Consider the following 11954-nt stretch of genomic DNA (forward strand, 5'->3'; position numbering starts at 1 on the left):
ATTTACTAAATTTTAATTCGATATAATTATTCTTACCACACAAATATTACGCTATATAATTAATTTTTCGTCATTTGTATAATTAAATATACTCAATTATATAAAATATTGACTTTCCATTTAATAAAATGGGGAAAAATTATGGGAAAAAAGAGGTAAAGTGAAAGTGCTTACAATTGTTATTGAAAATCTAAAGTCTAATAACTTAGAAAATTATATTTTTTGTTGGGGTTTTTTGGGGTAATCTGGGTGGTTTGAAAGGCACCTCAAACATTCCATCAATCTTCTTCTCGTCTATTTTCATTTTGAACATTATTCTCTCTTCAAAATTAAAAAAATATATATTATAAAGATTAAAGAAAAATAGATGTTACAGAAGAGGGATTTTTATCTTACCTGAACTTCTTATTTTCATTTTGAATAATTTATCTTTTTAAAACCTTTTATATTTTGCAGGAATATTAAAAAAAAAGAACAAACTCCGCCTAAAATTGTAATATTCAACCTCTTCGGGAATTATAATAATTTAAATTGATTACGAATTATTTAGATGATCTTGCCTAAAAAATTTAGGCCACGCCTCTCCCATAAAATCATGTACACTTCAAGAACGCTTGACATTTCATTGGTAAAAAAGTGTAAGCCATTTCCAACTACAGTAGACTCTCACTCAATCGGCTCTTTTTCAATCGGGCGTCAAATTTTGTTGACAGTTTTCACGCTTAATTATGAAGCTAATTCGCTCAAATTCGCTGTAGTTCTTCCTATTTTATCGTGATTCTTTATAATTGAGCACTTTTTGTGGAATTTACAAAGGCTTTGATGCTAAATTCTATCGCTAAACCGGATGACATTTTGCCCCATATTCACGATTGAGAGAGAGTCTACTGTATTTCCTAACTCTTTCTGAAAAAAATGTAATAAATATTATAGATTGAAAGGAAACGCTTGTAACAAAAAATCTTAAGGGGGTAGCCTGAATTGTCTGAATTACAAAGTAAAAATAAAACTTTTGTTTTGCTGAAATCGATTGAAATAATAACATAAAATCTCACAGAAAAAAAGAACTGCCAGGGGCCAAATCCACGTGTTTCCGAAAGTTAATATCAAAATTTTGCCCAAAAAATTAAGGTTTTGAAAACCCTGAGAGTTCCAATTTCAATTTTAAAGCCCTTAATAGAAAAAACCGTGCCCATCTCTTTTACTATTTCGTGTTTAAGTAAAAGTTATGTAATCTTCTTATAATGGAGAAATAAAGCTCAATAAATTCTCTTCACATACAAAATAATCAAAATTGTTACATATTCAAAGGCTTTTTCGTTGTAGTCGAAAATTGAACCTGCTTATAAAAGACTGAAAACTGTCCACGAGGAACATAGGGAAAACTGGAGCAGTAGTAAACATGGGGTGGTTGTAAACACTGCGATTTTCTTAATGATATATTACACTTTAGACGACAAGATCTATATGAATTCATAGATACGATGGAATCCTTGTCAACTGAAGAAATCGTACAAGACGTCCCGGGATTATTAAGGAGTAACTCATTTCGGAGAACCCGGGAAACCCACACAGTTTTTAGTAAATCCGGGGAACCCATATATATTTCATGGAAACAGAAAAACTCAGAGAACACACAAGGAACTTATCAGGAACTCAGGAATCTCGTGTAAAAACCCGGGAAATCCAAACATTTTTCAGGGAACTCACAGGGAATTTTGGAAACCCATATCTAATGTCAGGAAACCGGGAACTCGAGTCACTCTGATGGTTTATAAATTGTCCCTTGGGGATTACGCATATATTCAGGACCGAAAAAAACCGCGCGAAATGGCATTATACATACAAAAAGATATGCTTAGCCCCAGGAGATTTCATTCGAATAAGGCGACCATATAGAACGAATTCTGCGCGGAGTAAAAGTTTTCAGAACAAAAAGATTCATCAATAGTTTTTGGCCTCAGTTTTTCAATAAATTGCTAATATATTCAAAAAGTTTAACTATATTTTTTTTTCTAATAAAACTGATTATGCATTCTGATAAAAGCATATTTCAAAAATTATTTCACAAATTGGCTCCAAATGGTAGGCAAACATGCATGATTGTGTGTGCATGATCCCGTCAGGCATATAATTCTTATGTGCATAATTCCGGGATCCTCTACACCTAAATTCTAGTGATCAACTCATTAGTCGCCCATTTTGTAGAATTAGATTAAATTAGATTAGTATTAGGGGTCCCGGTCAAAATCCCGAACGCCAAAATCGCGAAAGTCAAAATCCCGAATACTTAAAAGTGTCACAGCTACTCCCACGATTGTACCCGCGCTTGCTAAAGGCAAAGGGAAATCTCCTATGTCTTAGGAAATTATTCTAAACATTTTCCTCCATATAATTTCATCAATTTCAGGATTCTGAAAATTCGGGATTTTGGCTGCCACCGAGTATTAGATTAGATTAGGTTACAATGGAGGCGGTTCCTTGCGGATCCGCTGCACCCAGGCCTCCTTTTGAGCCCATTATGCATCCCCAATTAAATTAATCCCTGTTAAGGGCAAGATTGTTCAAGCCAGCCCGTTTTTCGGATAAACTTCATTAAATAGGGCGGCTTAAATCTTGATAGGTCTTCATCAGACAGCACCACATTACCTAGCAGCACCTGTCTGATGTTACATAAGATTGTGTGTGCATTATTCCGTCAGGTGTATAATCCTGATGCGCATAATTCTGGAACCCTTTACACCTCGCTCCTTGGAAATTACAAGGGGCCAACTCACTTTTTGGCGATTTTAAGCTTTTAATGCACTCAGACAGAGAATTTAATAAAATTTCAAATGATATGAATCTTTAAATTTCGTAATTACAAAAGTTTTTCAAAATTTTACTCTTTATCCAAGAGACATCTGAAATTAAATTCACGAGGGGAAACAGACAAAATTTTATAACTAATTGCTCTTTATGACTATCACTTCCCTAGAGATAGTAACAAAGTATCGACTTATCCAAACATTTTTTTGCATCTTAGTCTGACTTTTATTATATTTTTTGTTTTTAATTCTCTGTTTTCTTTCTTTGAGTGATGCAGATGTCTCATACAACCTGATAAAGAGTGTTCCAGCGTTTTAGACTGGAGATTGGTTATCAAGACTAAGACGACGGTGGCTGATATTACAGAAACATTCTTTGAAAACTTGTATCTGCCAAACTTTTGCTTTCAAGAGAAAAAGTCAACATTTTCTAAAAAAAATCTTGACTATTAAGAAATTAGAGCGGTTAAGCCATATGAGTAAGCCTTACAAATGGAGCCTTAAGATGGGGCGTGGTCTAATTTGTTGTCGACGAAATTCAGTGAAATTTAGTAAAATTAAAAGATTAGAATCAATGGAATAAATTGCTATAAATATAATGTATCTTTTTTATCTCTGCGATTTTCACTACGTTTAAAATAAAATCGCTCATAAACTTCAAAAAGGGGCGTGTCCAACAATCATTTTAACAAGGGGCTTGCTCGGGAAATTTAATAATACATTCCTGCAAAATATATTGGATTAAAAAACAAAGAAGTTTAAGTAAAAAAATTCTCAGGAAAGTTATTAAGAAAAATTAAAGAAATTGTCTTGAAAACTTACAATAGAAAAAAACACACTGTAGAAAAAGTGCAAAAAGGAAGAGTAGTAAAATGTTTTTGTCATGATTAAGTTAAAATTAATAATATCATAAATAGAAAATTCTAATAGTATAAAAGTCAACTAAATTTTATGTACAACAAAAAGATTTAATATTAATTTTTTTCAGGTTACAATTGTTTTTTTTTTAGTCATCAAAGAGTTGTTTATTTCTTGTTTATTTAGGAATTATTCTTTTTCATCGTCTCTCATAATTTATTTATTTTTTTTTATTACTAATCAATTTCTAATGCGCGTTTTCGATTAATTTCCGTGATGCTTACAATTCATTCTAGATTTTTTTTTTAAACCGTTTAACATTGCAATTTCTTTTTTTTTTGCAAGAACACATAATTTCGAGCAGAAACATTTCAAATAACAAAACAACTACACAAAATTGTACTTTTTGATTTTAAATCTCTTCTAAAAAAAATCATGAGAAAACTGGGACTGAAATTAAAAATTATTTTCTTATTGTTATATAATTTCCATGATTTTTTCGTCTGATAATTTGTGCTTTTAAATGAAGACACGAAGTTTTTTCTTACAATTTACATCGTTTTTTTCCTGGTTTTCTTTTTTGCAGACAGTAAAATTTATGAAATCACCACAAATTCTTGGGCATCATCAAATTAAATAATAAAAAAAAACATCTCTAAATTGGACCGAAAGACAGATAATCCATCGAGGACATCTTTAGCATTAACGTAAATTTATCTGAAGCATCTACGCGCGATATTCGAGTCAAACAAAGAAACGTCAACGAGAGAAAGTACTCAAACCTTATCTACGCCGTTGGACTTTGTGCTGACAGAATCGTCATTTCCGGCAGCATTGTCACCATTCTGAGCCTGATTCATGGCCATGCGACTCTTCTTCTTCATCTCCATCAATTGTTTCCTCTGAGCTTCACGCTTCTGCGCAGCCAAAGTGGCTGCAGCGGACTTCTTGGCCGGCCCTGAGCTCGTTGATGATGATGTTGAACCCTTCGTAGCCAATGGTCGCTTGGTCAGTTTAGCTCCCTGAGGTGGAGCTTTAGCCTCCACGGATTTCTTCTGCAAAAGAAACAATTAGGTTTTGAACAAAAAAAAAGAAGACAACCTCTTTTTGAAGTTATTTAATTGCAAGGGGTGACTCAATTCAATTTTTTATTGACAAATGCTTCCTGGTTTCTTAGGTTTCGCAAATATTTTCATAGGTTCCTCGAGTTTTGCGAAAGAATTCAGGGATTTCTCGGGTTTCACGAAGTCATTTTCGCGTATCACGCAGGAATTTTTTTTGTCTCCTGTGAGACTCTGAGTACCCAAAGTAAAATATAAATAATTTGAGAAAAAAACACTTTTTTGGAATATTTAGAATCGATAGAAATTTAATACTTATAGATAACCAAATTATAAAAGTCAGTGATAAGCCTAGATCAGCTTATAGAGGTGCGATTCCTTCATTGCAAATTCGGATTGTGGCAAACTCGAATGATATTTAAACATAAATAATGTAAATTTCGTTCAATAATTCTTAAACTATATGTAACATATTATCGTTATTAATAAGGAAAATTGGATTAGAAATGCATGAAAGTATCTGAAAAACTTGAAAGTTGATTTTTTTTGGAAACTATGTAGAACAGTGGCCTCAAACTTTACATCTATTAAGAGCCTCCTTCAGGTTTGGTATGTGTAAAATTTCACTTGGAAATAAAAAAAATTGGATGAGAAATGCATAGAAATGTCTAAAAAATTTAAAGTCGATTCGATTTTAACATCCCGTGAAATTCCGCGAAAAAAACGCGCCCCACGAAAATCCGCAAAAAAATCGCTCTCCGGGAAAGTCCGTGAAAAAATACTCGCACCGCGAAAATCCGCGAAAAAATCCGCGCCTCACGAAAATCCGTGAAAAAAAATCACGCCCCGCGAAAATCCGCGAAAAAAATCCCGACCCGCGAAAACATTCACACCCCGCGAAAATCGGCGAAAAAATCCGCGGTTCACGAAAATCCGCGAAAAAAATCACGCCCCGCGAAAGTCCGCGAAAAAATACTCGCACCGCGAAAATCCGCGAAAAAATCCCCGCCTCACGAAAAAATCGTGAAATTCGTTTGCAGCAGTATACTGCGATCCCGAAAGAAATAACACGGATTTAGTAAAGGAATTTTTGAATTCATCAGTTTTCGTGAAGCAATTATCGGGTATCTTGGCGTAACGAAAGCAATTTTTGGGATTCACGAAGTCAGTTTTGTGTTTCTTAGATTACGTGGAGTAAATTTTCTAGGTTTCTCGGATTTTACGATACCAATGCAGCAATTTTTCGACTTCCCAGGTTTTGTGAAGAAATTTTTAAACTTTGTCAAACTATTTCTGGGTTTATCGGATTTCAAAAAGGAACTTTTGGGTCTCTTAGCTTTAACGAAACAATTTTCGGATTTCATGGGTCTCGTAAAGCAAATTTTGGGTTTGTCGATTTTTTTCTGGTTTTTCTGATTTTACGAAAGCAGTTTTCAAGTGTTTTCGGATTTTCCAAAGCAATTTTTGGGTTTGGTCAAACCATTTTTTGGGTTTTCGGATTTCAAAACGCAATTTTTGAGTTTTTAAGTTACGCGAAACAATTTTTTGGTGTCTTTGGGCTTAGTGAAGTAATTTATGGAATTTGTGAACGAAGTTTTGGGTGACTTTGGTTTTCCGAACCTATTTTTTGGGTTTTTTCTGGATATCATGATTTTTTTTGTTTTTTTTTTTAGATCTTACGAAGCGAATTTTGTGTTTCTCTGTTATCATGAACTAATTTTTAGGTTCCTGGAAGCAATTTCCTCAGGTTTCGCGTAGCAATTTTAGAATTTCTCGGATTTCACGAAGTAATTTTCGGGTTTTTCAGGTTCAATTTTTGGATTTCTCGGGTAACAGTGAAACGATTTTTGGGTTTCGTCAAACTATTTCTTGATTTCTCCGGTTTCGCTTAGCAATTTTCATGTTGTTTGTATTTGACAAAGCAAATTTCGATATTTTTGGTTTTATTGTTAGTGTTCTCCGACGACTAATTTAAAATTACACTGAGAAAAAAACGGGGGTACGATTAACTTTTTTTCCTCATAACTTCAACACTTTTTAGGTGTAAAAATATTACAACATTTTTTAATGTTAATTTTACACCTTTTTAAGGGTAAAATTAACATGAAAAAGTGTAAATTTAAATACTGCAGGGTAAAATAAACATTTCCGGAATGTTATTTTAACTTTTTCTGATTTCTCTCACTCAGTGTAGGGTCTCCTTGCTTCGCAGCGCATATAATCTGAGGCACTGAACTTATATTTCTAGTTTTTTGCTTTTTTTTTTACTATTTTCACTCTGTATGCCTTGTGGTTTCATTGTAAGTATACTCACAGTAATTTTTTGGAGTCAGAGAAGCAATTTTCGATTTTTTTTGTCCTTAGTGAAGGATTTTTTTTTTGGTTTTCACCAGAAACTTTTGGGTTTTCCTTGACTTTCGCGAAGCAAGTTTTGGATTGGTTTTCGAGGAAAAAAATAACTAGGTTTTTCAGATTTCACGAAGAAATTTTCAGAGTTCCTCGGGTTTAGTGAAGCAGTTTTTGGATTTCCTGATTTTCTTTTTTGGTTTGTTGATTTTCTGTAAGCAATGCGCGTTTGTGGATTTGTCGAAGCGTTTTTTTTCTGTTTTCTTGGGTTTAGTAAAGCAATTTTTGAGGTTCATGAAGGTAGTTTTGGCTTGCTCGAATTTCATGAACTAATTTTTTGCGTTTCTCGGATTTTGCTAATCAATTTTTAACCAATTCCTTACCATGGTATTATACATCATACGCAAATTTAGTGATTTTAGATGATTTATTCCTGGGTAATTTTTATCCGAATTGCTGTTGGGAATGGATTTTTAGTAACTTTTTAGTTCTTCAATTACTTGAGAAAAATAGTCCGACAGAGATGAAAATACATTTTGTTATTATTTTCTTGCTTCGCGGAAGGTCATGCAAAATTTTTGACCAAAATGGCGGACGGAAAATACGACATCCCGTCGAATTTATTAAAATTGGCCTCTTTCCTTTTTCCTGATTTGAATTCTAGTTGTCAATTGATGTTCTTGGATAGTTACTCTATCTAAAGCAATAGAGTTTGTAATGACTGAATGGATGAATGAATACATTGACTGAATGGAAATTTCCCTTTTTTCGAGAACCGTGTTTCGTGTAAATGACAAGGATTTCTCTATATGAGTCACCCCTTATTTAAATGCATTGAATTTTAGTCTTCGTAAGGATTTTAATCTTTTATAAATGATTTAAGATACTTTCAAAATTATTTTTAAAAAAAGTAATTTTATTAAGCAAGTTTGAAAGAGAAATATTACAAACTAATATACCTCAGTCAAAAAATATATTGTAAATATAATTGATATATTCATAACGGTGTGAGTTAACTTATACTCTGTAATAGATTCAGGTAAATACATAAGAGATTGTATAAATATTATTATCATTGGTAAGCCACATTAGAATTGTAAAGATTTTAGTTTGGTTTGTGGTTGTTGGACACAAAAAGCATTTCACTTCAAATTTACTTCAAAAGATCTATCAATTCTTTGTTTAATCCTAAATTCTATTCACGAATAAATATTTATGTTTGCAAAAAAATCAATTGTGCTTATTCCATAAATTTTCTGTATTTAGAATTTTTAGTGTTTGCAAAATAAAATTATAATATGAGTTAAAATCTCAAACTTTTTTTTACTGCGACATGTCTTTGAGAACCAAATTTGTCCATTTATCGAGATCACAAGAATCAAGAATCACATCACGCAGGCCACAAAAAAAATCGAAAGATGCTTGACCACTGTGAGATACTTGAAGATAAAGTGCCCCAAAAGAGCGTAGGAATACAAACATTAAGAGTTGTCTTTTTAACGTCTCTTCCGAGAAGCCTCATAATCCATTTCAAATGGTCATAAAATGACACTTTTTTTCTACTCTCTATCGTGCGTGTTTGCGACCAAAGAAAATCTCATTTGTGCACAGAATTTGTGGAGGTGGAGAAGAGGACAAACACACAGGAATATCAACACACCTTCCAGTTGTTCACCTTCAGCACCTCAATCTCCTCAAAAAGTGAATCCACGTGATTGACTTGAAGCATCACCATATCCCAGAATCCTTGAAGATCTTCAGCAGTCGTTTGGAATTTCTCATCTGGTGACTGGGTCAGATTACTGTGGCAGAGTCCCTCAAACTGTTTCATCTTCTGCGCCGCCAGGAGCCTCGCTTTGCCTGACGCTGCTCTCAGGTATCCAACAACTTCCTCAGAAACATCCTTGTCCTGAAAAATTGTCAAACAAAAAAACAATGAAAATTTTAATACCTGTTACCCGTTCTATCTTGAAAGGGACAGATAATCCTAACTGGCTTATGTAGGTGAGATTCTTAACATGAGCTAACACGGAATGTAGACAAATTCGATTGAGAGCTGAAGTTGGTGACGCCATTCAATTATCTTGAATCAAATTCGTGAAATTAGGGTAAATTAAGCTAATTCAAAACCTGCTCCAAATGGAAATTTTTCGCTACTTCAAATGGAAACGTCATTGTTTTCATGATAAATACAGTACTAAATTATTATATTTATATATTTTCTATACCTCAGTTTCATTACTTAGTTAATTTTGCTCCAAATAAACCGGAAAACCAATCATATTCACAAATTTTAATTTGGTAATTTATCAGAAAAATTAAAAGTGTACTTTTTCACCATCGATTTTTTCATCGATTGACCATGTTTTTAAATGAAAAGTACAATGAGGTGACTGTTGTTTATTCGTTTTGTTTAACATTTATGTCATATTTCTGGCTAATTTTAGTCAAATTAAGTGCTAATTTTTATTGTTAACGGTACGTGAAGTTTTCAAATGTAATAATTACCTATTTCGTGAACAAAAAGGGTTTTTCTACAGTGTCTGCAAATGCTTCAATAGGAAACCCTGGAAATATGATTTTTTTTGTAGAGATTTTCTAATTGTCTCAGATGGGAAAATAGAAAGCACCAGGAATAAGAACAAATCCTGCACTCAAGAGCGACTCAACAAGGTTTTGGAAGCCTTTCGTCGTGGTTTCACTTACACTGTTTGTCTCCAATTAGAAAATTTCCCTTGTCTCCATTTGGATTAATTTGTTTCCAATAGAAGCATTTTACACTCGCGTATTTTTCTTGTATTTAAGAAGTTTTCAAATTATATCCAATGAATTTTCACTAAACAGTAACATTCTAGAAGAGTCAAGGAGCAAATTTATGTAATTCTCTTCAGAAAAAATATGAACTTAATGTGTTGAATCTTTTGTCAAAGTTAAAGCGTCTGGAAATGGTTTTGAATTAGAACATTTACCCTATACATTTTTTTTATTTTAACCAAAATATCAAGGATTTGGATGGAGTGACAGAAAAGTGATATATGGGTGAGATGTAGACCAGAATGTCCTTCATAATTTTGCTTTAGAACTAGATCTCATCGATTTAAACTGGTTTAGATTTGACAGAGATTACGATCCTTGAAATAAATCACAATAAATTTCTTTCAATCGGTTAAAAAATATGCTTAACCTTTGAACTTGTAACCCCATTAAATAAATCCAAAAGGCAGCACAGATAACCTCCAGAAAATATTTTAAAAAATCATACGAGTGGATTTTATAAACAACGTTTGTTGAGGAAAAGGAGAAAGCATTTGAGGTCAGCTTCTCAATCAGTGAAATTACTCAAATTATTTGAATTTGTAATAATATATTCCGAATGGTTTAACATCATAAAATGATTTTTTTTTTATAAATTAGAATTCAGGGAGTATTTCTTATAAATTGGCTATAAAACATCAAAAAATGACTCGTCAAATAAGAACACTTTTACCTTGCTCATTCGAATTTATTATAAGGAACAATTGATTCCCAGGAATTTTTTAACAGCTCGAACGCCATTTTCTCCCAAAGCATGTTGTTTAGGATAACGCAATAGCTCGAACATTTCGTTTGCAGACATTTCTTATATCCCATTAAATCATCCCTAATAACGGGTTTACAAGGTCAAAGGTTAAAAAGGCTCTACAGAGCACATTTTACAACCGAATGGTATCATGTTTGGATTCGTTGGAAAGGTCTTGAAATATCTGATTACTCTAAACCGGTTCCAATCGGTTATAATCCAGGTAAAGAACCTAGACGGGGGAAGAACCAGAGAGGTTACGAGCGTAATCAGATAAATTTTGACTGGTTACTGATTAATATATTTTATAAAGATAATTTTGCCTCAAGGATTAATAGAAGGAAAAATGTCTTGGATTATTACAAAATGGAGTGTTGTACGAGATAACTGATTTTGGCTTTGGCTAAATTTCCGATTAACCAGGCAGTCGACAAACGAAATAGACAGTAACCAGTAACCAGTTATGTCTCGCTATTTTCAAGAATTTAACCTCAGGTCGAAATTCCGTGTTTCTTTTTTTACAAATATACTTGAAATTCCAACAAGACTCGGCACCGTTACACAAACGCAACGTCATACAAAATTGGTTGAAAAACAATGAAGTATGTAAACTGACGTAGTGACTTAAAGTCTGGTAAAAACTTAAAGACTTAAACTTCCGGAAGGGACATTTGTGTCTTGCATTCAAGTTTAAAAAACAATGTTTCGTAATTGATTTTAAATGCACGTGGGCTTCTACGGTTATCGAATGAAAATCCACTCAATTTCTCCATAAAGGGCATTTTATTGACCAATGTCAGGACTAAATAATAATACCATAGTTTCAATGAGCTATCAGCCCTTCATCGTGAATGAGCTCTTATCCCAGAAGCTTACATTCAGGCAGCATGCGATACGGTCACCAGCAGCCATATTAGATATTGATTACGAATATTGATGATTTTTTTCTAATGTGTAGACAGATTTAGGCTCGTACTTCGTACCACAGAAGGTTACGTTGAAAATTTGAAATATATTTTGAGAAAGCTCGTGCGATTTTTTTTTAAATTGTGGATGTTTTAGAAATTTTCCCGTCAAATTGAATGTTTAGAAATCCCGTCAAATCAATAATCTACCTGCCGATTTTACTCGAAGGTTTTTAAAAATTGTAACGGTATATTCCAGTATATTCAGCGAAAATCTGTAGATTTTCGGCAGAATTTCTCCCTAGAGAATCTGCATAGTGTCCATTATACTTCACAAAAATATTGTTGATTAATGAAGAAACTGTAGAAGTTATAAAGAAAATGGTATGTTTTGCTTAACAAACATTACCGATTAAAC

The 11954-nt window shown here is 33.1% G+C and overlaps 1 protein-coding gene across 1 annotated transcript in view; it reads right to left on the reverse strand.

Moving 5' to 3' along the window:
- Positions 1-3754: 3754 nt before the first annotated feature.
- Positions 3755-11954, reverse strand: part of LOC129804026 (uncharacterized) — a 42266-nt gene continuing 34066 nt past the window's right edge. Inside the window, exons 4-5 of the mRNA XM_055851000.1 lie at positions 8733-8981; positions 3755-4720 (exon numbers count right to left, since the gene is read on the reverse strand). Coding sequence (XP_055706975.1) covers positions 4442-4720; positions 8733-8981 — 528 coding nt within the window. The 3' untranslated portion in view covers positions 3755-4441. The remainder of the gene's footprint in view (positions 4721-8732; positions 8982-11954) is intronic.

This window comes from Phlebotomus papatasi, chromosome 2 (assembly GCF_024763615.1).
Source record: "Phlebotomus papatasi isolate M1 chromosome 2, Ppap_2.1, whole genome shotgun sequence".
NCBI classification, from domain to species: domain Eukaryota; kingdom Metazoa; phylum Arthropoda; class Insecta; order Diptera; family Psychodidae; genus Phlebotomus; species Phlebotomus papatasi.